This window comes from Anas acuta, chromosome 2 (assembly GCF_963932015.1).
Source record: "Anas acuta chromosome 2, bAnaAcu1.1, whole genome shotgun sequence".
NCBI classification, from domain to species: Eukaryota; Metazoa; Chordata; class Aves; order Anseriformes; family Anatidae; genus Anas; species Anas acuta.
The window spans coordinates 41,454,399-41,476,957 of record NC_088980.1 but is presented as its reverse complement, the minus strand read 5'-3'; the positions used below and the strand labels follow the sequence as shown (position 1 = coordinate 41,476,957).

The following is a 22,559-nucleotide window of genomic DNA, read 5'->3' as shown; positions in this document are numbered from 1 at the left end:
TGTGCACTGTTCTTGCCACTCTTAATGTAAGAATGGGTTTCCTTCTGGTTATCAAAATGTTGATGTAATTTATGAATGTACCTTTTATAACTATGAAAATCTGCTCCTCTTAAAGCTTGATTCTTAAATACCTTCTTTCTTTTAGCTGTCTGGAATTGTTTGTGGGTTTGTTCCTGCCTTCAGATACTTGGTGTGCATCATTGAATATAAAATTTAGTTACTGAACACACATGTTCAAGCACAGTAGCTGACATTGTAAGGTACACAGTTTGTGTTTGAAACCTTTCCTCACATTCCCAGAGGTCATCACCTCCACAGTATTCCTGTCCCTGCCACCTTGACTGACAGCCCCAAGGTTAATGCATTCACTAAACCAGTAGTTAAAAGGTAATAGCTAAACAAGAGACGGGGTTTATATATTTTTTCTAACATAGTTAACCAAGGACTTGTGTTTTTTATGTTTAATAGCTCCAGTTCAGCAAACCCTTTTGACCTATTTTAGATGCTTTCCTGAATTGGGGCTTAAGTTTGCATACTTCTTCTTTTCTTAATCTTACAGAATTGCAAAATAGCAAACACCTGTAAATTTCCTGACAAACCCTTTAATCTGCTAATTCTTGACTTTTCATAGTTATAAGTGGTGTAGTTATCTATTTTAAAGTAACTTGAATACTATTTTAGGATCTAGAAAGCCCTGCACGTCTCTTGAGGTGCATTGTAATGTTTCTTCTTAGCAGAAAATGTTATCTTAAAACATGCAATTCATTGAAGAAAAATACTTATTTCAGTTCTCAAAAAGAAATGCATTACCAGGTGGGACATTGGTTTACAGTTCATCTATTTATGGTGTCACATATACATAAACCAATATTGTTCAGTATTATCCCCTGCACCACCTCCTGTCAGTTTTTATTTTTTTGTGATGCTTGGTTGACTGATGCAGGTTTGATGCAGCACACTGTGTCATGTTTTGGTACAGGTATGTTGCAATTTTTTTTTTTTTTTACAGAGACAGATAATTCTTTCCATACACTACATAATTTTATTTTCTCTTTGTAGTAATTGTTGGCATATTTTTCCTCCATAGCTAGCAGGACTAGTAACTTGTTCTCATGGTTTTGGATGGCTTTATGTTTCTCAGGAGTGAAGCTTTCCAAATCTTTTGTCCATGGTATTGTTACTGCAAAACAATGTTAAATTATTCTTGTGTCTGAAACACTAATATTAATTGTAGTGTTTTTACATCTTGTCTTGTTTGTACATTAATGCATCTTATAATTGTGTTTATGCAGATGTGGCACTAAATACTAACCTGAAAGGCAGCATAGTAAAAGCAGATTCTTTTCCCCCCGAACAGAGTGCAATAGAATCTCTCTTTGGAGCCTCGTTAACTGGGATTGCCTATTCTCTCTTTGCTGGGCAACCTCTTACTATTTTGGGGAGCACCGGACCAGTTCTAGTATTTGAAAAAATATTATTTAAATTTTGCAGGTAAGTAGTGATATTTTTATTAGCTTGATGCACTTTCTCACTTACCAGCCTGTTAGAATAACTGTAACTGAAAGCAGATGTGTTCAAAATGGATGATCACGAAGATGTAAAGACAGCAGCAGGAGATGGAGTTGTGCATGTGATTTGGCAAAGCTTTGAGGAGAAAATCAGTGATGAAGTGGATGGGACTTTAATAGTATATTCTAACTGTGCGGAGATATTGGCTTTGATTCTGCAAAGGTAAACAGGGATGCTCTCCAGGAAAAACCATCCAGGTACTTCTGGAGAGAGCATTCCCATCATGCTTCCTTGAGGCAGGTGGTTGTGCCCTCAATCCTAGAAACACCTTGCAGCGTTGTTCAGCTCTGGTGGAAGATGAAACAGAAAAGTTTGTGCTTTATTCAAAACTGACATCAAGGATGAGAAACATTGTGAATACCTAGAATTTGGCCTCAGTATACGTTTTCAAATATAGTATGGTATAGGTTATTTTAGGCTCAACTAAGACTTTTTTTTTTTTTTACACAGGGATTATGAGCTTTCCTACCTCTCCCTACGAACTAGCATTGGTCTGTGGACTGCATTTTTATGCATAGTGCTTGTAGCAACAGATGCCAGCAGCCTTGTCTGTTACATCACTCGATTTACAGAGGAAGCTTTTGCAGCGCTTATATGCATCATATTTATTTATGAGGCATTGGAAAAGCTTTTTCATTTGGGAGAAATATATGCCTTCAATATGCACAATAATTTGGATAAACTGACTTTATATTCGTAAGTACTGAGTTTCTATTTGTTAGTAAAATACATAGAGAAAATGTTATATTGGCATACCATTTACCAACTGTGGCGGTTGCCTCTTGGTGGTAGGGTAGGAGGAATGCTGGGGGTGGTAGGAGCATGAGAAACTTCAGAAAGATTCTATTCAGGATGCCATGGAACTGAATTTTCTGTGTTATCTATGGGTGGTTGGATGGGATAAGGGGCTGTGACAATGCCTGTTTTATCTGCAGCCTGATTAAAAGTCAGTATGTTCCATTAGCTGGATGGGAGTTCTGCCTCGCCACTTCAAGAAATCATGATGGTTGTCCCCACCTAATTATTGGTGAGGATTATTTCCAGGCAGCTGAGGCATGGAGAGCTTCTTCAGCTTGTCTGTGATAGGAGCAGAGTTAGCATCCTTAAGTACTGTTTCTTTCTACTACAATTATGGGGATACTTGACTATTTAGATTTTTTTCGTAAGAGAGAGGAAAATAATAGAAAAAAATGAAGCTGCTTTTTTATTTCCTGCCTTAGTAAAGCTACTATCTTTTTTCATCATAATAATAAACAGTAAAACTGTTAATACTAAATTAACTTCATTTCATTTAAGGAATATAATAAGCTATTTAGGTCTATCTTTTTACATTTGATTTATGGGAATTGTGCACCTTACCTATTTTTTAGTGTGAACCTGTACTGTTTCTGAATTAAAGTAGTTCACTTATACTGTGAAATCAGCACTGAGTAGTTGTCATACCATGTGTCTTGATGTTTTATTTATTTTTATGTGTATGTGTGTATATATATAATTTTCTATGATCTGCTGCTTTGTCTTTTGCTCCTCAGTGTGCAGTTTTCAAGCTTAGGGTACTGTTTCATGAAATGTGATAAATTGACTTAACAGCTCACACCTGCTAGGAGGAGGAAATCCTGCTGTTAGTGGAAAAATCTGCTCAGTTGTTAGTTCAAACCAAATCAGAATCAAAGCTTTAACTTGATTCATCACCAACACACAATTAAATGACAATCGGTGATCCATACATTCAGCATGAGCAAGACAGTGGATAAACTGCAATGCTGGACACTTCAGAAATACTAGTAAGAACTGACACATTTCTAAGTCATCTTCTATTACTAATCCCCAAAAGACTTTAATCATGCCCACACCAGTATTTACCCTCCAACCCCAGACATTTGGGTTATGGTCACACGTGCTTCGAGGAACACAGGTTCTGCTGCTGGTGCTTCCCTCTTGTTGGACGTGTGGGTGCCTCAGTTTTAATTTGTACCTGTGTGGCTCTCTACAGTCTGCTAAGTCACATTCTGGTCAAAGCTGACTGAGCTAGATGGGAGTCTGTCGCGTTAAAGGGGTGTAGCTGATTAACCGTTACGGGCCCGGTTGGATTCAGAGTACTGAACCAGTCGGACATTCACCAAAACTGGGGGTCCATTCGGACATTCACCAAAAACGTAATAACCACCTGGGGGTCCGCTCAGACATTCACCAACAATGCATTAACCGTCTGGGGGTCTGGTTAGATTCAGAACACTGAACTATCACGGATAACCACCCTCACCCTAGTTGCATTAATGAGAGCTATCACAATGCAATCAAGTATGGTTTATTACAGCAACAGATAATCAGGTTCTTTTGGATTGCCGGTGATAGTGACTATCTGCAAAAGCAAGCTAGTATGCATGAAATACACAGGTGTTACAGGTGTTCTAGGTGCGGGTTCTAGGTGCGGGTTCTAGGTGCGGGTTCTAGGTGTTCTAGGTGTTCTAGGTGTTCTAGGTGTGGGTTCTAGGTGTTCTAGGGGTTCTAGGTGTGGGTTCTAGGTGTGGGTTCTAGGTGTGGGTTCTAGGTGTGGGTTCTAGGTGTGGGTTCTAGGTGTGGGTTCTAGGTGTGGGTTCTAGGGGTTCTAGGTGTGGGTTCTAGGGGTTCTAGGTGTTCTAGGTGTTATAGGTGCGCAGCCTAGAAATAAACGCGTTAAAAGGATCAAAGACTCTATAGAGCAAATATTCAGATTTGCTCTATAAGCAAATATTCAGATCTCACCCAAAGGCGTCCCAATGGGGGGGGGGGAAGAGAGGCTCAGCCCGTCGACTGATCCCAGGAGTCAGGAGGTCCTAAGGATGTTGTATGTCCTTGGGATGGTATCTCCCCTGACGATGGTATCTTCCCTAACATCCCCTCTCTCTTGGGCCAATTTATATTATTTTCTATCTTTTAGGTGGAGCTTGAGTGGCTCTAGTCAAGCATATCTTAGTTATGGTTGGTGTAAAGTTTTCCCGTTTCCGTTTAAAGTAATAGGCTCCGAGAAATTCAGAGCGCATGCTCAGTGAGGGGTGGTCGCACCTTGGAGGCGGGTAGCTTTTGGGATGGAGGTGTGTTTTGGTATTATAATGATATTATAATGAGCAAAAAGTACACTAGGGTACAGCATTTGTCAAAACATGACAGGTCTTTGGCTTAGGGTGGCAAAAAGTGCAGCTTTGTGCACAAGAACAATCGAGGCCCCACCTGATTACAGAGCCTAGCCGTGGTGTCTCCACTCCACTCTACGCTCCGTGGTGTTCCTTAGAGCTATCACACCAAGTTTCCCCAGCGCGATAGCATCTAAGGTTGGGAGCCTAGGGAACGCTCAGATAATGCAGTTATGCCCTACCCTGAAAGCCTCTTCAATGCTGTACCTTTTCCTTAAAAGTGTGAATGTTAGTTTTATTTTCCTAGTTACTTCAGGCATTTACACCACAGAGTCATTGTACCCTGCACTATCAGTCCCTAGCTTGAGGGCAAACTGGCTGGCAAACCCACTAGCGGGGTGGCTCTGCCTGTCCAAAGTAGTGGTCATAGTAATCCACACAAGGGAGACTTCTGGTGGTGTCAAACGAGATTTCAGCTATTGTGTTTCCACTCTAGGATCTTGTCACTTTACAAATATTCATGCTTCATTAGCATTTATGTCCAGGATATTTTATTTGTTTGTTTGATTTATTTCCAAAAGTCATTTTTCAGTTACTCTGTTTAAGCCACCTGATGGTCTGCATCCTCCTCTGTGACATGATTGCTTCTGGGCATGCACCCTCTCAGACTGCTGCTTGCATTCCATTCATACATGATATTTTCACTCCCTTTCTTGTCTTAACAGCTGTCCATCTATCCAGGCCATTTTGTCATGAGCAGGCCAGTGGGCAATGCAGCTCACTAGGTCCTTGGGGAGCACATTAAATAGGCCAGTCGGTAACTGTTGGCCTGTAGGTTATTTTCTGACCCTTGGCCCATGACTGTGTGCTGTGCTATGTGCACATGCCCATTGGCGTGCAGAAAGGAAGGAGTGACGTCTCCTTGGTTCAGCGTTATGTGGAGTCACACTTGTCATTTTGGATATTTCACAAGCTTCAGTTTTTTGGGGGTTTGATTTTCTATTGGAAAGATGTAGGAAATCTGGCCTTTTAAAAGTGCTTTTTTTTCTTTTTTTTTTTTTTTTTTCTGTTCCCTCAGAGCGTAACCTTCTAAGTGAGCCAGAAGACAGTCTGGAATACTCTTACGTATTCTGTGTTTTTCTTTTTTCCAGATTTCCACTTATTTACTTGGCGGCATTCTTTTATTGTATTTGTTGAGAAATTTGTTGGTCTTCCTTCAGCGTTCTTGTTCATGTTAACTGCCTTTAACGATTAAAGCTGCTTAATTTTCCTTTCATCATACTGTTGCAATTCCTTTCTCAAGTTACTCTGTTTGTGACTACTTTATATGAATTACTTCTTTCCAATCTTTTCCTATTTTCTTTTGCGGTTACTTTAGAATTCAGTCACCAAAAGACAGTATATTTACATCCTAAGTTTCCTCAATACCGTGCTTTGCAAATTACATTGGTTTTGCCCATACACATCTTGTGCATTTTCCTTCTAGTCCTTCATGCTATTAGGATGCAGGTTTTACCTTCCAGAGTTCTTATTTGTTTGTTTGTTTTTTCAGTACTGCGATGAATTTCATAAAAAAAAACAAACAAAAAAAAAAGTTTCACCTGAGACTTCTAGCTAATTATCTGATTCTCTTCTTCTACATAAATACTTGCATATCAAACTTACTTTGGTATACTTCAGTAACTTTATTTGAAAACAGCTCATAAAATCAATATTCAATGTGTTCTTTTACTGATGTGTACTGCTGTCAACCTGTCCAACAAAATTCGGTAGGCCAACAGATCTGTGAACCATTGCAGTAGGCAGGAGCACTTTTACTTGTACATAAAGTTATAAAAACAGATACATGCAAATGCTTTAAATATGAGACATTTATGTTTTTACATCTTCATTTAGCCCACTACATACTCAAATTGTGTCTAAATTTAGGGTGACCACTTTTGGTCATGTGTAGATCAGAAGGCATGCAAAATAGAAGATAAATGACTGGGTACCAACAGTTTTGAAAAGAAATGGTTCAGAAACTTCTAGAGGCTAGTGACGTGCCTGTTCTGAAATGGGGATGTTGAAACCAAGTCTTTGACGACAGTCAAATGTAGTAGTTCCAGTCTCTGTTCTCTCTTATGTTGGTGTACAGTGGTAGGAACTGAATTTTGCCTCACTGTAGTATGGTATGCTGTATAGAAATCTGAAGACCTCAATTTGTACACAGTCACAGAAACCTATTTGTGTCTAGAAAACCTTATGTGGAAATTTTTATGAATAACACAGTATATTTTTGTTTAGTGATGTTGTAAGGTGGTGTCGTTTGGATTTTTTTCTTCTTTGATTCACAATATATAGATATCTGCATATATCATCTATTTAATTTTATTTTCAGGTAATATACTTAAAAACTGGCAGATCAGTCACATATTTAAGTTAATGTCTTTTCTGCTTCTAACTCTTTAAAATACATGGGTTAGATTTTGTCCAATCTGTAGAAACTGCTGTGCATTTACTTCTTAGCAACATGTTTTATCTCCTTTACCTCCATGGGAAAAAAATGTAATTCATTTCATGTCAGCCCTGTGCTTTGCTTGTTTTGTAGAAGGTTGGGATAAACTCTGGCTTAAGCTCCTCAGGATTTTTTGAAATTACTTAAGATCAGTGTGTTTGTCACTTTTGTGCTTAAAAGCTTATCTTTTTTTTTTAACTCTTTCTTTCTTTCTTCCCTTCAGATGTGTGTGCTCTGAGCCTCAGAACCCTAGCAACGAAACCTTGCGGGTCTGGGGGAAAATGAATAAGTCTGTGGAAACTATTGTATGGAGTAACCTTACAGTATCTGTGAGTATCTAAAAGTTATATATTTGTATGTATAAAAAACAACAACAAACAACCACACAATACTGGTCTTGTTAATATATTTCATCTGGTTTCTTTCTCACTTTGAGCGAGGACTGATTTCTTAAAAAAATGTATTTTGAATACTTTTATTCCTCCAATAATGTTTTTAAGCAGTCATTGTACTGTTTTAGATAAGTGACATTAAATGATATTAAATTGTAGTGTCTTAAATGGCTGCCTGAGGTAGCCACTTCAATACTGGTAGACAGAGCAGTCTTCTTTCTGAAGTGCAGATGAATGTGATGAGATGAATAAACAGGGGATATACTTACTTTCAGTTTTCTGCAAAGGATGGATAAATATTTTTATAAGATGTGAAGACGGAACTTGAAGTTAAAATATGCCAGCAGACACATTTCTTAAGTTGATGTTAGATATTGGTATAAAACTCACAACAGAGGTGAAGTGAGCAAATACCTAAAAATTGATTGTTTGGAAAACTGAAGGTTAAAAAAAGATGGGAGGGCTGTTAGAAAGACTAAGCCTTAAAGCATTACTTTCTGAACTTGATATTTTCAGCCACATCTGTTTACCCTTGCACCCTAGCACCTGGACTACGCCCATATTTTGTATGATTTAGATCTGCTGTAGATTTTGCACTGTATTTGCTAGTGTTGTATGCCTCCTTAAGCCTTCTCAGAATATATAAAATTAAGATACCTGTGTCTGGGCTCTTCTTGTGTCTGAGCCTAGAGGCTCATAGTGAAATCAGGATGTGTTCTGTACAGCAAAAACTATTAAAAGCCTCAGTGTTGTACTAGAGTTTTTTAGCTGTAGTATTTTCTACATACTAGCAATGGCTCCTAGTCTGCCATAATTACATAGGAAGGCAATTTTTGCCTTCTACCCAGAAGGTAATTTGTTATAAATACTTTAGATTTATTTGTTTATTTTATATACTTTTTTTCTTGAACATTTTTTCTTCCCATGGGTAGGACTGATTCAAGATTTTGTGGTGCTTACAATCAAAATTGGTAGTTAATGGGGAAACTTTTTTAATAGGTTACTTCAAAAAAAAAAAAAAAGCCTGTGTAAGGACTAGACTGCTCCTTCCAGCTATTTGCTTAATTGGCTTGTTCATTCCTAGTACTTTGTGTCTGCTTTTAATTATTCACTTGGCATTTCACTGAGCCTTTTGGGTAGGGGTTATCTAAGGATGTTATTTTTTTTATTTATTTCACTCATTTCTGTTTTTTATTTTATTATATTTTACTTTTAAGAGAATGTTTATTTCTACCAATTTGGTTAATCTCATTTTGAAAGAATCCTGTTGTTTTTTTTTTTTTTTCCTTAACCATATGAGGACAAAACAAACTCGAGACTAAAGACGTGGGAGAAACTGGGGAGATCTCATGTTTATGTTCATTAAATTGAAAGTTGATGTTGAGTAGTCTGCTTTCCTGGATTTAGTCCTCAACTAAACTCATTTACTCATTCAGTCTTGTGGTGCTTTGAAAAATAGAATAGAAGTGAGGTGAACGTAAAAGATGAATGTTGGGGCATCTTTGGAATTCTGAAATGAGTAATTGTTACAGTGGCTCTTCCGCAACTGACAGTACACAAACTTCTGGCATTTCAGGATGAGGTGCTGATGGAGGAAAGAAGGAACCTCCTTTTGGATATTGTGGACATTTTTGTGTGTGTTTTTTATTGGTAGGGTTAAAAAAAAAATAAGTTGAATACTGTACATGACTAGAAATTTAAGGATTTTCTGTCTTTGCAGGAATGTTTAGAATTTCATGGTGTGTTTCGTGGATCAGCTTGTGGCCATCATGGACCATATATTCCAGATGTTCTCTTTTGGTCTGTCATATTATTCTTTACAACGTTTTTCCTCTCCTCTTTCCTTAAGCAATTCAAGACCAAACGCTATTTCCCAACTAAGGTAACTAGACATGACTGTTGTTTTGTACTAAGTAGATCAGTATAACTTAGCAGAGGTTTTTTGTTTTTTTGTTTTTTGTTTTTTTCTTCAGAACTTTGTTCTGAGAGAACAGCTTTAACCACATTTTTAAGACAGAAAAGCGATTAAAAATAAAATTAGCTAATAATTCAGAAAATTAAAACATTTTAGAATTTTGTTACAAGAAAGAAGAGTAGAATTTTCAGAACTGAATTTCTTTTACTCTAAACATTAGAACACCTAAGTGTTTGTCTTTCCACATTAGTAGGTATTGTCAGGTATCATCTGGAGTGATTATTTTCACACAATTCCCTCTCATCTAGTCATACAGAACAACTGGTTGCTTTCTCTAAGCTGATGATGTCAGAAGAGTTCTGAGTGGTTCCTGAGGGAATGACTATTTCTAACAGATGTTAATATAATGATTAAAATTTACTGTTTATCCTTGGACTTGTTTCTACTAGTCAAAATAAAGGGGGTAGATTTTTCTCTGAACCTCAACTCATACCTACACCGTGTTCCTAATGCTTAAGAAAGTCATCTTTGAGAACAATTCAGTGGTTTTACTGAATGAAGCTACAAGAGACTAGCTGTGATGGCCCATCCTCTTAGTAGGCCAGAGAGGACAAAGATGAGAAAGGCGTTAATTTGGAGCAGTTTGTTTCTTTGTGGTAGTTAAATAAGATCATCAGATCAACAGTTGTAGAGAATACTGAGCTTTTCCAACTTTATGCTATTCTGGCAGGCAGCTAAAATATAAAAAAGGAAATAAACATAATATTTAGTGGTGTAGTAGAATATAAATAGACTTCAGTATTCATAGGGAAGAAAATTCTCTTTCTATATGTGCCAATTGTAATGATGAAACAGCAAGAGTTAACAGATCTTTTCTTTATAGGTGCGTTCTACCATCAGTGACTTTGCAGTATTTCTGACCATTGTAATCATGGTTTTGATTGACTATCTTGTAGGAGTACCTTCTCCTAAGCTTCATGTTCCAGAGAAATTTGAAGTAAGAAACAAAACCTTTTAAAATAAACTTTTTTAATTCTTGAAGTTTTATAGGCAATAGAACAATGGAATTGAATTGAAAGAGGATTTTATTTTTTTTATTTAAATTGTAGTTGTTAATCTCTCTTCTTTTCTGAGCGTATGTCTCTCGTGAAATAAACCACTATGCTTTACATTGTAGTATCACTGAAAAGGATGTATCCTTTTGTGCAAATGTGCAGAAGTCAATGAATGCAATGGATTATTTTAATTTTTTTCATTCAAGTCTCATGTTTTCATTCAAGCTGTTCATGTTTAACAGCTAGTCAGTATTTTTATCAGAGATACGGGAAGAAAAATCTAAGCTCACGTTTAATAAGACTACTGACCTGTTCATTGCAGCTAATGTTTGTTGCAATGAAATCTGAAGTTTTAGTGAATTAATTCTTATTTATTTTATCAGCCCACGAGAAAAGACCGAGGATGGTTCATAGATCCTCTTGGAGGCAATCCTTGGTGGACGTTGCTGATAGCTGCGGTTCCTGCCTTACTCTGTACGATTCTCATTTTCATGGATCAACAAATAACAGCTGTTATTATAAACAGAAAAGAGCATAAACTGAAGGTAAAAGTATATCCATTTTCACAAAACTCTTAATTTTTTGTAAGTCGAGTTTATTTTAAATTACATGTAGGTTAATTCTGTAAGTCTGTGAAACATTACCAGCAGCTGCTATATAAACATACATATCGACTAATGCAAAGAACAACTCTAATTTTTTGGGCCCTTCCAACGTCTTTAACTTTTTTAGTAATATGTTATTTACCAACTATGTTTATAAATCTTGTATAGTAATATAGTACAAACTTTATCAAATGATTCATTTCTTTGCTTAATTTTACAGAAAGGCTGTGGTTATCATCTTGATCTGTTCATGGTTGGTGTTATGTTGGGTGTATGTTCTATCATGGGTTTACCATGGTTTGTCGCAGCAACTGTCCTGTCCATAAGTCATGTTAACAGCCTGAAAGTTGAATCTGAGTGCTCTGCACCGGGAGAGCAACCAAAGTTTTTGGGAATCCGGGAGCAGCGAGTGACAGGATTGATGATTTTTGTCCTCATGGGTCTTTCAGTGTTCATGACCTCTGTGTTAAAGGTAAAAGAGTTTATTCTCATATTTTTTTTTGTTCTTTGTACTTTCCTTTTGTGATTTATTTTTTTGTGACGTTACCAAGTTTTATTATGTTAAGTAAAACATATCTAGACTTGTTATCGAGTTAGATGAATAGAAACAATGGAGGAAGACGCAAGAAAACTGAACAAGCTAGAAGTGTAGTGAGCAGAGAAGAATCTTTGTCCATGTTACCAAATTTTCCTGCTAACAATCTTTTTTAAAAAAGGAGAGAGTGATAAAGTCACTAGAACAGAAGTAATGTAATATGGCCAAAGAAGCAGAAACACACAGTACTAGAAGTGATCATCAGAAATGACATTGCTCACTTTTCTTTATTTTCCAGCTTTTTAAACTGCCTTTGAGGTTTAAAGTGTTGAGATGACCTTACACAGCATCATGGTGTAATAAGAGATTCTGCAGGTCAGATTGTGGCCTCAGCTGACACTTTGCCTCTGAATTTTTATCAGTTCAGTAAGCTTTTTGCTCAGATAAGAGTAAAATAAGTTTCACTTCTGTTTTGTTGTGCTGACTTCAGTAGTTAGGAGAGAAAATCATTTGTCAAAATAGCAGTTGTGGCATAGAATTGCATAATTACCAATACCTGTGAAGAATTTTGTAGAAGATAGATCACAACTCATTTCACAAAAAGGTAGCTTCTAATGGCTGTTTAAGATGGGGTAATGGGAGGAAATAGATCTATGAACACATAGCTATAGTTTATTATTAAGACTACATATCATAAATTTTTAATAACTGATCGTTTATGCTTGTTAAAGACCATAGAGGTCTGAATAAAATAAAGCAGTATTTAAAATATATATACTCAGATAAGACAATCCCTGGTAGAAAAGCTACCAAGAGCTGAGCTGTATAATGGAAACTGCCAGAATCAAAAGCAGAAATATTAAAATAGATTTATTGTTGCTCAAAAGCACTAAGTAAAGGTGCTGATTGTTGAAGCCTGATATTTATTGCACTTTTTAACAACTGATTCTTGGAAACTAATACTTTAATTTGCTGTGGGATCCAGTGTAATAGGAATGGGATTACTACAAGTCACTCTGAAATACTTTTCTTTTTCATTGTAAACAGCTGTTATTGTTCAAAATCAAGAAATAAGAGAAAGGCTTGAATTTTTAAGCTGCTGTGTTTTTGTTCCATGTGCTGATATATGCTGATTTAATGCAGAAGTTAATGCTGAAGAAGTACTAGCAAGTCAAATTACATAGCTCATGATGAAGATACCATCTTCTATATATACACACACAGTAATAAATCCCTAAGGCATAGTTTTATTGCACACTATTTTAAGTTTCGATAAAGGCTTTTGTTCAGTCTTGATAGCAGCAGTTTTTATTAAGGCTTCCAATTACATCCTGACTGTCCTTTATTCAGATCTTTCATGAATTTGGGAGCAAAGCAAGCCTCGTCTGCTTTCGGTAGGCTGCAGAGGCTTGATGGAACTGCCACTAAAATTAGTGAACAACTTCATTATCTTAGGAAGATCAGTTTAAATCTTACTACTGGAGAAATATTTAGCCTTGAAAAATGAATAGATTTTTATAGATCACTAGATATGGTTTCTTTTTTGCTTCAGCAGATCCTGAAACACCAGTTTAGTGAGGGGGGAAAAGAAAATACGGCAAGCTTCATATGGCAGTTTCATGAAGGTGGTAGTCTCAATGCACTTCCTATCAAGTAGGAACCTAAACCAACATCCTTAGCATTAATAGAAATATTGGTAGCAACCTAGAAAATGTTCAGTCTAGACTGTCCATTCTTACTAGTTTTTTTTTTTTAAATCACGATGACACACTTTAATAGTAGATCTATGGGAAGAACACAGGACCTTCACCACCTCCCAGCTTTTTTTTTTTTTTTTTTTTTGCTGTTGACTGCTGTGTTTATTTTCTCTATAAATAGAGCTTCAGTCTGTACAATTTTTTCACGTAGGTAAAAATACGATGTAAAAACAGATAATGTATTTCACTAATATGGACTGCAATGGTATGTCGTGTTGATTCTCCAAGTAACTGGTGCTTTTTCTTCTGCAGTTTATTCCAATGCCAGTTTTGTATGGTGTCTTTCTCTACATGGGAGTTTCTTCATTAAAAGGCATTCAGGTAAAATCCGATTTTAAGGAACAATTTGTTTTTACCACTACAAGAAAAGAAGCATCAATAACGTAAGCCAATATTTATTTTCAGAGTAGGATGTAGGATAATATCCTAAGGATGTAAGATAATTTCCTGTCATGTTGAGTGGCCACTGTCTTCACTTCTCATTTGTTCTGCGTTTATTATTTTAGTAGTGTAGCTGAACAACAAATTTTCTGAAATACTCTTAAAATGTTCTAGTACTAATGGCTAAGAGGAAAACAAAACAGCCCCCAACCACACCTCCTTGAATTTTTAGTGTCCTTTGTTAGTATTTTAGTTGGGATAAATTTATCTTTCTGGAGTGTTTGTTTGTTTTGGAGAGGAAGAAAATCATTAACTGAAGGATGTTTTTGTTTTTCAATGCAGTTTTTTGACCGTATAAAACTGTTTGGAATGCCTGCCAAACATCAACCTGACCTGATATATCTACGTTATGTACCACTCTGGAAGGTCCATATCTTTACAGTTATTCAGCTCACTTGTCTTGTTCTGTTGTGGGTGATTAAAGCCTCTGCAGCTGCTGTTGTTTTCCCTATGATGGTAAGTTATCCGTTCTACAAGTTAATCATTTGCCAAGAGCGTGTGCATCATCATCCAGTATCTCCCCAGAATGTGTTACTACCTTAAGAGGGAAGGGGAAATGATCCAGCTTTTCAGTAAGGTAAAAACTAGTATTATAAAAAAAAAAAAAAAAAAAAAGGCTGCAGTTAAAAATACTGAATATACTAGAAGTGCATGTGCATTTTTCTTAATTTCGGTAGTTTAATATAAATTATTCTGTTTATGATTCCCTTAAGGTTCTAGCATTAGTGTTCATTCGCAAGCTCATGGATTTATGTTTCACCAAAAGAGAGCTTAGCTGGCTTGATGATCTTATGCCAGAAAGTAAAAAGAAGAAAGAAGACGACAAAAAGAAAAAAGAGAAGGCAGTAAGTGTAAAACCACTCAAACTGAGCATGTTATAAATCATTAGAAAATGCTTAATGACACAAAGGATTTTAAGTGCCATGAGCATATGACTTTATAACCAAACGCACGTTTTGAAGTTTTCCACTAATGAGATTTAATGATAGAGAACAATTACTGGCAATTAAGGAAAGTTACTATTTTGAGGATGCTATTATGAGTTATGACTCCCTGTGATGAAAATTAGCAAACGGTTTAGAAAGAACCGGTTCTTGGCACAAAATGTTGTTGCCTTTGTTTTTCATCAGGTGTGAAGGTGGGTAATGGATGAGAGAGAAACACAGTGGAGTAGGGATCTACTCTGCTTAAAGTAGAGACAAAGCTGTTTACCATATAAGGGACATTCTGCTTGTGTTTGTGTGCAGAGTGGTAGTTAAAAACAACTGCTAGTTGGTAATAATGCACTTGCATAATTTCTCCATAAAAGTCTCCACTAACTGTACACCAACAAGTTGAATTCCTTAAACTTAAAAAGTAACACCCTCTTCCCCAGTTTACATGTTTGTAATAGCAAAGGAGGTCATAACTAGATGTCTTGCTTGAATTACAGTACCTACAGGGAACCCCCATACCCCTATTGAAATACATTGTCAGTGTGAGAATTGTTTTATCTCTGCTACATGACTAATTTTATCAAATGTTTACTTGAAATTTACAGGAAGCAGAGAGAATGCTTCAGACAGGGGACAATGAAAGCGTACACCTTCAATATGGAGAAGGAAATGTCTTGAATTTTCCCGTAAAAACCCTAAAATACAGGTATAAAAAAATGCAGGACTTTTTAAAAGGTTTTGTATCAAATAACATAATTTGCTTTATGCTGAGTTAGTTGTGTATAAGTTTAATTTTTTTTCCCCAAGCTTGTCACTCTTCCTTGATTAGGAAGTATTAAGGTATATCTCATGGTGTTAAAGTGGCATTTTTGTTGGTTTATTTTTTTTCTTCTTTAAAACTGCATCTTAATGATAAATTTACGTGACCATCTTGAACAGATCAGATGACTCAGTTTCAACCAGCTGTACTCAAGGTGAAGAAGCTTCCTTGGTCAGTTTTCATGGAGTACTTGCGTGCTACTATGCATGAAATACAACTAATAGCATCAGTTGAGCCATATATTTACCAGCCACTTGGATTTTTCAGACAAAGTCTAAGTGTGCAGTTCTTTGATGGTTTATTTAAGTGAGGGCTAAAGTCTGTAATTTCTAAAAACCAAATGTTTTACAGGTAGCCTTGTTGCTTAAGAAGACTATTTTCTTAACATAAATGTGAGTGCAGTGGGGTTATCAATTCTCTTCCAGAAAAGGAAGTACTGGAATTTCACAGATTAAAAGATTCTTCCAGCAGTAGAAGGCATTTTGCATCAGTATGTATCTCTTAATACTGAACTGTTATGATTAGTAGCAAGGTATTTTACAGCTGCCAACACACCTGGAAGATGTGATAGATAAATAGCTTGTCAGCTTTTTTTTTTTTTTAAACTCTCTAGTATTAAGGGTGCCAAGGTTTAAAAATTGGGCTTTAGAGGTCTATCCTGACCTGGGTTGGGAACAGGCAGATTTTGGGGTTAGATAGATATTCCTGCTGAGTCCTATTGACTACATTAAGAGCAGGCTTAATCCAACTTCAGCAACTCAAATGACAATGGCACTTTGTTAAAACAAAAGCATTTTGTTTTAAATCAAGATGCTAATTACTTTCACAACAGAACTATGATTTCCCCAACTGCATGCTTATGTATTTACTATATATTTTACTGTCTTGAATTGTGTGGGGATTCCTGAGTTCAAAAAACAAGCAAAACAAAATAAAACAAAAACATACAAACTTTGAAATGTTTCTGTGCTAATTTGAAAGATCTTATCCTCTGGGGTAGATTCTGAAGCTTAAGTGTGGAACAGAACAAAATACATACCTACAGGCAACACCGAAGTTGTCTTTACATGTAGATGTGTGAAGCTTGTTGGTTTTGAAAGCTTACCACCTGTGAGGCTGAACTTCTGCAGGAGGTAAAATGAAAAGGTCCAGATACTGAGATTTATAGATTCTTACTACTTTTTAACCTCAACTGAATTACCAGTTTGAGATTTTTATTAACATCTATTCTTTTGCACTTGATTATTTCCTGGAAACTGTCTAAAATAATTCTGATCTATGAAAGCATTAGCAGAACAGTATGATTAATTGCATTTTTCCTGAACATGCCAAATTAGTTTTCTGAAGTTACAGATTATTCAGAAAAGAGATGGTCACAATCTTGTAGTGATATCTATGTGAGAAACTGCTTTATGATACATGATAAAGGCTGCACAAGCGAGTTAAACTTTTTCAAATTTTTGTTTAAATACCTTTCTAAGGGGTGAATTCAACTTGTGGCTGTGTAAATATTCAAAGAAGGCACAACTGATGTAATTGATGAGTGACGATAAGTATAATGCTGTTGCAAGGTATTGAATACTAACCAGAAAGTATGTTTGTTCTTTAGCGTTGATCCCTCAATTGTAAACATATCAGACGAAATGGCCAAAACTGCACAGTGGAAGGCTCTTTCCATGAATTCTGAGAATGCCAAAGTAACCAGAGCTAACCTGAGGTAGCTATAATTACTCACGCATTTTCTAACTACTGTCTTGTGTTTAGCAGCTAATAGCTGTGCTCGTATTTCTTGAAATATATCTCAAAAAATGAGCATACATGGTTTATAGATTTGCATTTACTTTTCACTTGCAGGGAACTTGAATTTGAACTTAATTTTTTCTTTCTACGCTGAAGTTAAACAATGTCTAAGGAATTCTAGTTGTTTTGTTAAATGTATTATTATAGTTTTAAAGCTACTCTTAATTGCTACTCTTAATTTGCTTAATACAACTGTATGCTACTCTGGGTTTAGGGTTTCTAGAAGTTTTATTAGACTGTGTACAAGCATGGGAATTGTTTGTTCCTAAATATTACAAATGCCAGTGGGAATAAAAGGTAAGTCCAGCACTTTCACTGGTACGCTGGTAGGGTCTTCCCTGGGTTGGTGTTTTTTTGGTGTCATGTATCCCCCCTCCCCCTCCCCTCCCCCTCCCCCCCCCCCCCGCACACTTTAAAACTCTCTACAAATTAAACCTGACTGAAATATCATCTTTGCTGTATAAGAAATATACTTGAATAAAGTGCTGTGTTGACTGTTACGTATGAAATGTTTGATAAGCAACCTTCAGTAATGTGAACCGTATCTCAAATGATCATGATCATCTTTACTTTCAACAGCCCTGAGAAGCCGGAAAGTGTGAAAATAAATGTAGAAGATGCACCTGTTGTGAAATACGTGGATGCTGAAACATCTTTATAGAACTGAACCAAGGGGAATTAATTGTGTGTATTTGTGCGTGTGTATATATCACTGTAGGGTATTACACCATTGAAGTGTGATTTCCAATTTAAGTAATATGTATTTAATTCTGCCATTGTTTAGGGCACTGTAGATATGCTTACATAAGGAGAAGATTTTCCTACAAGTCAGATGAGTGGTAATCACACTTCAGCTATTTATTTTATCGGAAGTTTTATTTTAATTTTTAAATAGGAAGATTGTAATGAATGCATATTATTTTCAATAATCAGTATGTGCATAAAAGTTAAGTCAGCTTTTGCTGATGATTACTGGTCCACATTGCTTAGAATTTTGCAATACCTCTGTTTATAATGTGCGCTACAGAAGTTTGTTTTCTGTGCAGGAAATTACTGCTTGTTTTTGCAGGGTATTTTTTTGTGATTTCATAGATCAATTATTAATGTGCTGTTAACATGAACTACTGTGTTTTATGTCTCCACTACATGCTAATGTTATTTGGATTCTGTCACTCATATTTTACAGACATGGCCTAGAGCCCTAAGTCAGGTGGCTAATCAATCCTTAAAATATATGTAAATATTCTGTTCTGCTACTATTTTTTAAAATACACTCTTGATTTTTCATTGTCATTCAGTAGCAGTATGAGTGCAGTAACTATAGTTACAATCCCAAGTCAGTATTTGCCATTCTGGAAACTCCATGTTTACACAATATAAATTGGATTTACAGATAGCAATTTGGTCTATAGGAAGTCATACATACTTGCTACACTAGCACTCTTGAATTGTTTTCCTGTTTTTACGTTTTCCACTGACTTTGAAAACCTGATATACTCAACTGTAAGACTGACATTTCAGAGTATTTCTTGTCCTCATCAAAATATTTTTCTTGCTTAATTCATTTTAAAATTCACTGTGTATTTGATTAAATTTGCCATGGTTTAATTCTGTGATAGGTTTATGATCAGTATTATTTTATGGATTACAAATTGCTTGTGGTATTTGTTTGTACAGTTCTGATCTTCTCCATTGTAAAGGGCATATATGATAGCACACCAACTTAATTTTAAACATTTTATTTATTTTAATTAGTATAAAATTTTATCATGTTAGAACAATTGAAAAAATAAATATTCATTTATTAAAGTAAATGGGATTTTTGGGGGCTCACTGATAAAAATGCAGTCAGTGCATTTTATTGTACTTATTTTCAAGGTCTAGTGTTTAGCATTATAATATCTCAAATGAGAATTTTATGTGTAAATGAAAATCTTGATTGCTTACCTGCTGCAGTGTCCATTATTTTTTTTTCTTTTTGCCTTATGCCTTAGTTTCTTGACTTTATTTCCTGAAATGGTCTATTTTCTGAAGTGATACCAGCCCTTTCTGAATGTGTTAAAATGGCTTTAATTGAGATCTGTGTGAATGTCAAACCGAGACTATGGCTGCTTGCTTAATTCTGTTTTTAGCAAAGTTGGGAGTTTTACCATGGGCTGCATGGTAAAATTCTCAACAAAAGCAAAAGGAGAAGATTTTGGAAGAGGGTGGAGTTCATCTGAAAACACCATTTAAGGTGGAATTCTGGTGCTCTTCAGAGAATTGACGCTTGGACAGAAGATGATTGTATGTTACAAAATAAACCAATCAGTGAGAATAAGTGGAAATATTTAAAAACAGCTTTTAAGTTACACGCACTGTTACCTTTTGCTTTACATATAATGTAGTTGTTGTTGTTTTATGTTCTTTTCCATTTGGCTGAATTGATAAGGCAGTTTACTGAAAATCATAACGTACAGCAATATGAGTAGTCCTACCCAAACTGTCATGATGAAGGCTCAGGTCAGGGAAAAAAAGTGAGGTCTGCATTACCGATTTGACTAATACTGTGTATGGCCTGTATTGATGCTCCTTTTTCCTTAGATGTAGTAGTGTAGCTTGTGCCTTACCTTGAGTATGTTTTCTGTCAGAAAATACCTGTGCTTTCCTTCTAGTCAAACTGAGATGCAATAAAAGTATGGCAGATGGTTTTCCAAAAATTTAGCGTTATGAAAAAGAAAAAAAAAAAAAGTAAACCACAGTTGTTGACTGTTAGTTAGTTCCTGGTGAAAGTGGGAAAATACTATTTTGAGCAGTTTACATAGTGTTATCCACAGTACACTACTCATGTACAAGTCTTCCTGTTAGTATTTTATACTTCATGTTCACAGCCCTACAGTGATTTCCAAAGACCCCCCAAAAATTAGTATAAGCCTCTTAGATTTTTAACTCTTTAATGCCAGAAATCAGGGTTTCCTGGTGCTGCACATCTTTTAACTGGCTTCTTCTGAAGGGTTAAGTTTGGGCCAATATTAAAAGAAGTGGGCTTTTCTCTAGTGGATTAATATTAATAATAATAAAAAAAAGGTCCACATGTCTAATCACAGTATTTCTTCATTAATTGTGTAGACATTTAAATCAGTGCCAGAAGTACTATGACTTGCAAAGCAGTTTACAGTGACCTTTAGTTCCAGTGTTCTTTGTTAGTAGTACTTTATGCTTGCACTTTTCCCACCCCACACAAATACAAGAAGACCTGGTATTAAGTGCATAAAAAACCCATTGATAACTTATGGTTAAGTAATTTGCTGCTCATTTTACACCACTTCTGCTTTAAAATTGTGCATAGTATTAAAGTAAAACAGCTAATGATATAATCAACAGACCATATGTAGATTTATGTTTTGCCTTAATGGGTACAAAAGAACAGTGATAAATACTGTGCACTGATTCTTTCATAGGGATTAAGCCCTATAAAAATTAAGCCAATATATTTCCATTCCAACAGTTAAGAAAATAAACAACCCTGCACTTTTTTTAGATGCCTTGGTTTCCCGGAATGGAGCTTAGTGCTACTGTGTATCTGGCTGCAGAGCCACCTCAGGAAGTCCCTGTTTTGTTTTGTTTTTTTTTTTTTTCCCTTTTCTTTTTCTAATTTATTTATAAATATGAATGTTTACATAAAGTGTAGGTCTTAATTTTGACCACTCCATTTAAATTATCTAAAATATTTCAGAGAAAATGCAGTCTCCTGTTTAAATTATGTTCTACAAAACTCTTTAGTACTTTTCATGTGTATTACGATTTCATTCTGTTTACATATGCCCAAGTTCATTATAGTTTCTTCCTAGATTAATTTTGCAGCTGTAACAGGACATCTTACATTGTTATTTAGTGAAATGTTCCAAATTGCCAAGTTTGTCGTCGTAAAGCCTGTTAGGATAGAATTTGGTGCCCTAGTGGGATTTTTCAACCAAATGTATTGGCCATTTTTTCTATATGTAATGAAAGCTCTCCAATAACTTTTCATCTACTTCACCTCTATCTTTGTCTTTATATGGTAGCTTCCTAATTTGTGCCCTTTGCAAAGACAGGTTCAACTTGTTGTAAAATATATCTGTAACAAATTGGTGTCATGTCACAGAGCCTGCACCATTTTAAAGGGTTATCTTGTACATACATTCTGTAAATCAGAAGATAAATGGTTCATGATTTTTGGGTCAGAAATGTAGTCTGTTAGATGAGCATCGCTATGATTTTAGTTTTCATTTTGCTGTATGTGATTAGTAATGTTTTAATTACTCATCTAGTTCAAATTCATTATCAAGTACAGTACAAACGTGTGAAATACTTTGTTTATACCAACAGTAATTTATTTTACAGCAGATTTTAAGACTAGAAGCACACAGCTTTGAGTCAGTGTAAAAGTAGTGCTATAAATACAAAGCAAATTGCTTAGAATTTTAAGTCAATTTTATTTTGTAACTTTTTAGTGAAAACTTATAGGAACTTCTTAGTTGTCGTTGAAGTTAATCTAAAGACACTTTCATATTGAATTTAGTATCTGTTGACGTTTATTTGGAATAATGACTGAGTTTGAAAATCAGTACTTTTCTAAATGATGATTTATCAACAAGACACGTGATTTATAATGGGTTTTCTTTCTATCGTTGCTGATACTCCTGCGCAACTGGGTCTTCCATGGTTCAGCATCTGTAGCTGAACTACGATTTTGATCTTAACGCTGATTATTTGAAATGTGATAACTGTACGGTTCAAATTTTTATGACTGTTTTTCTAATTACAATGATGCTTTTTTAATTTAACAAAATCCAAAGCCAGTGACAACATTATTCCAAACGTAGAACCGCTCGCTATTCAGTTCCTGTAGAAAACACGACTCTCAGACTTGTCTTTGATGTGAAAGATCCAGCCTTTATTGTTTTAATTACTGGTAGAATAAAATTATCTTTTGTAACGTTTCAGACAGTTGGTAAAAGCAATAAAAATCAACCGAACAATAAATCTGAGGGCTTTTGGCGTTTTTATTGCGGGCCGGGCTGCGCCCGCGGCAGCCATGTCAGGGCCAGCGGCGTCCGCGTGCCCATGGCAACGGCGGCCGGCGTCGGCGGGTCGCTAGGGCAGC

The 22,559-nt window shown here is 35.8% G+C and overlaps 1 protein-coding gene across 13 annotated transcripts in view; it reads left to right on the top strand.

The window, feature by feature from the left end:
• Positions 1 to 22,438, top strand: part of SLC4A7 (solute carrier family 4 member 7) — an 89,604-nt gene extending 67,166 nt beyond the window's left edge. For 8 of the 13 annotated variants that reach the window (XM_068674418.1, XM_068674414.1, XM_068674423.1 and 5 more), the window contains 13 exons: positions 1,358 to 1,491; positions 2,020 to 2,265; positions 7,403 to 7,508; positions 9,292 to 9,453; positions 10,370 to 10,483; positions 10,925 to 11,086; positions 11,367 to 11,618; positions 13,691 to 13,759; positions 14,162 to 14,335; positions 14,593 to 14,724; positions 15,420 to 15,520; positions 17,244 to 17,351; positions 18,014 to 22,438. In XM_068674418.1, the coding sequence (XP_068530519.1) occupies positions 1,358 to 1,491; positions 2,020 to 2,265; positions 7,403 to 7,508; positions 9,292 to 9,453; positions 10,370 to 10,483; positions 10,925 to 11,086; positions 11,367 to 11,618; positions 13,691 to 13,759; positions 14,162 to 14,335; positions 14,593 to 14,724; positions 15,420 to 15,520; positions 17,244 to 17,351; positions 18,014 to 18,095 (1,842 nt within the window). In that variant the 3' untranslated portion in view covers positions 18,096 to 22,438. Of the gene's footprint in view, positions 1 to 1,357; positions 1,492 to 2,019; positions 2,266 to 7,402; positions 7,509 to 9,291; positions 9,454 to 10,369; positions 10,484 to 10,924; positions 11,087 to 11,366; positions 11,619 to 13,690; positions 13,760 to 14,161; positions 14,336 to 14,592; positions 14,725 to 15,419; positions 15,521 to 15,753; positions 15,806 to 17,243; positions 17,352 to 18,013 lie in introns of all 13 variants that reach the window. The other 5 variants (XM_068674422.1, XM_068674420.1, XM_068674424.1 and 2 more) reach the window with 2 other exon arrangements.
• Positions 22,439 to 22,559: the final 121 nt, after the last annotated feature.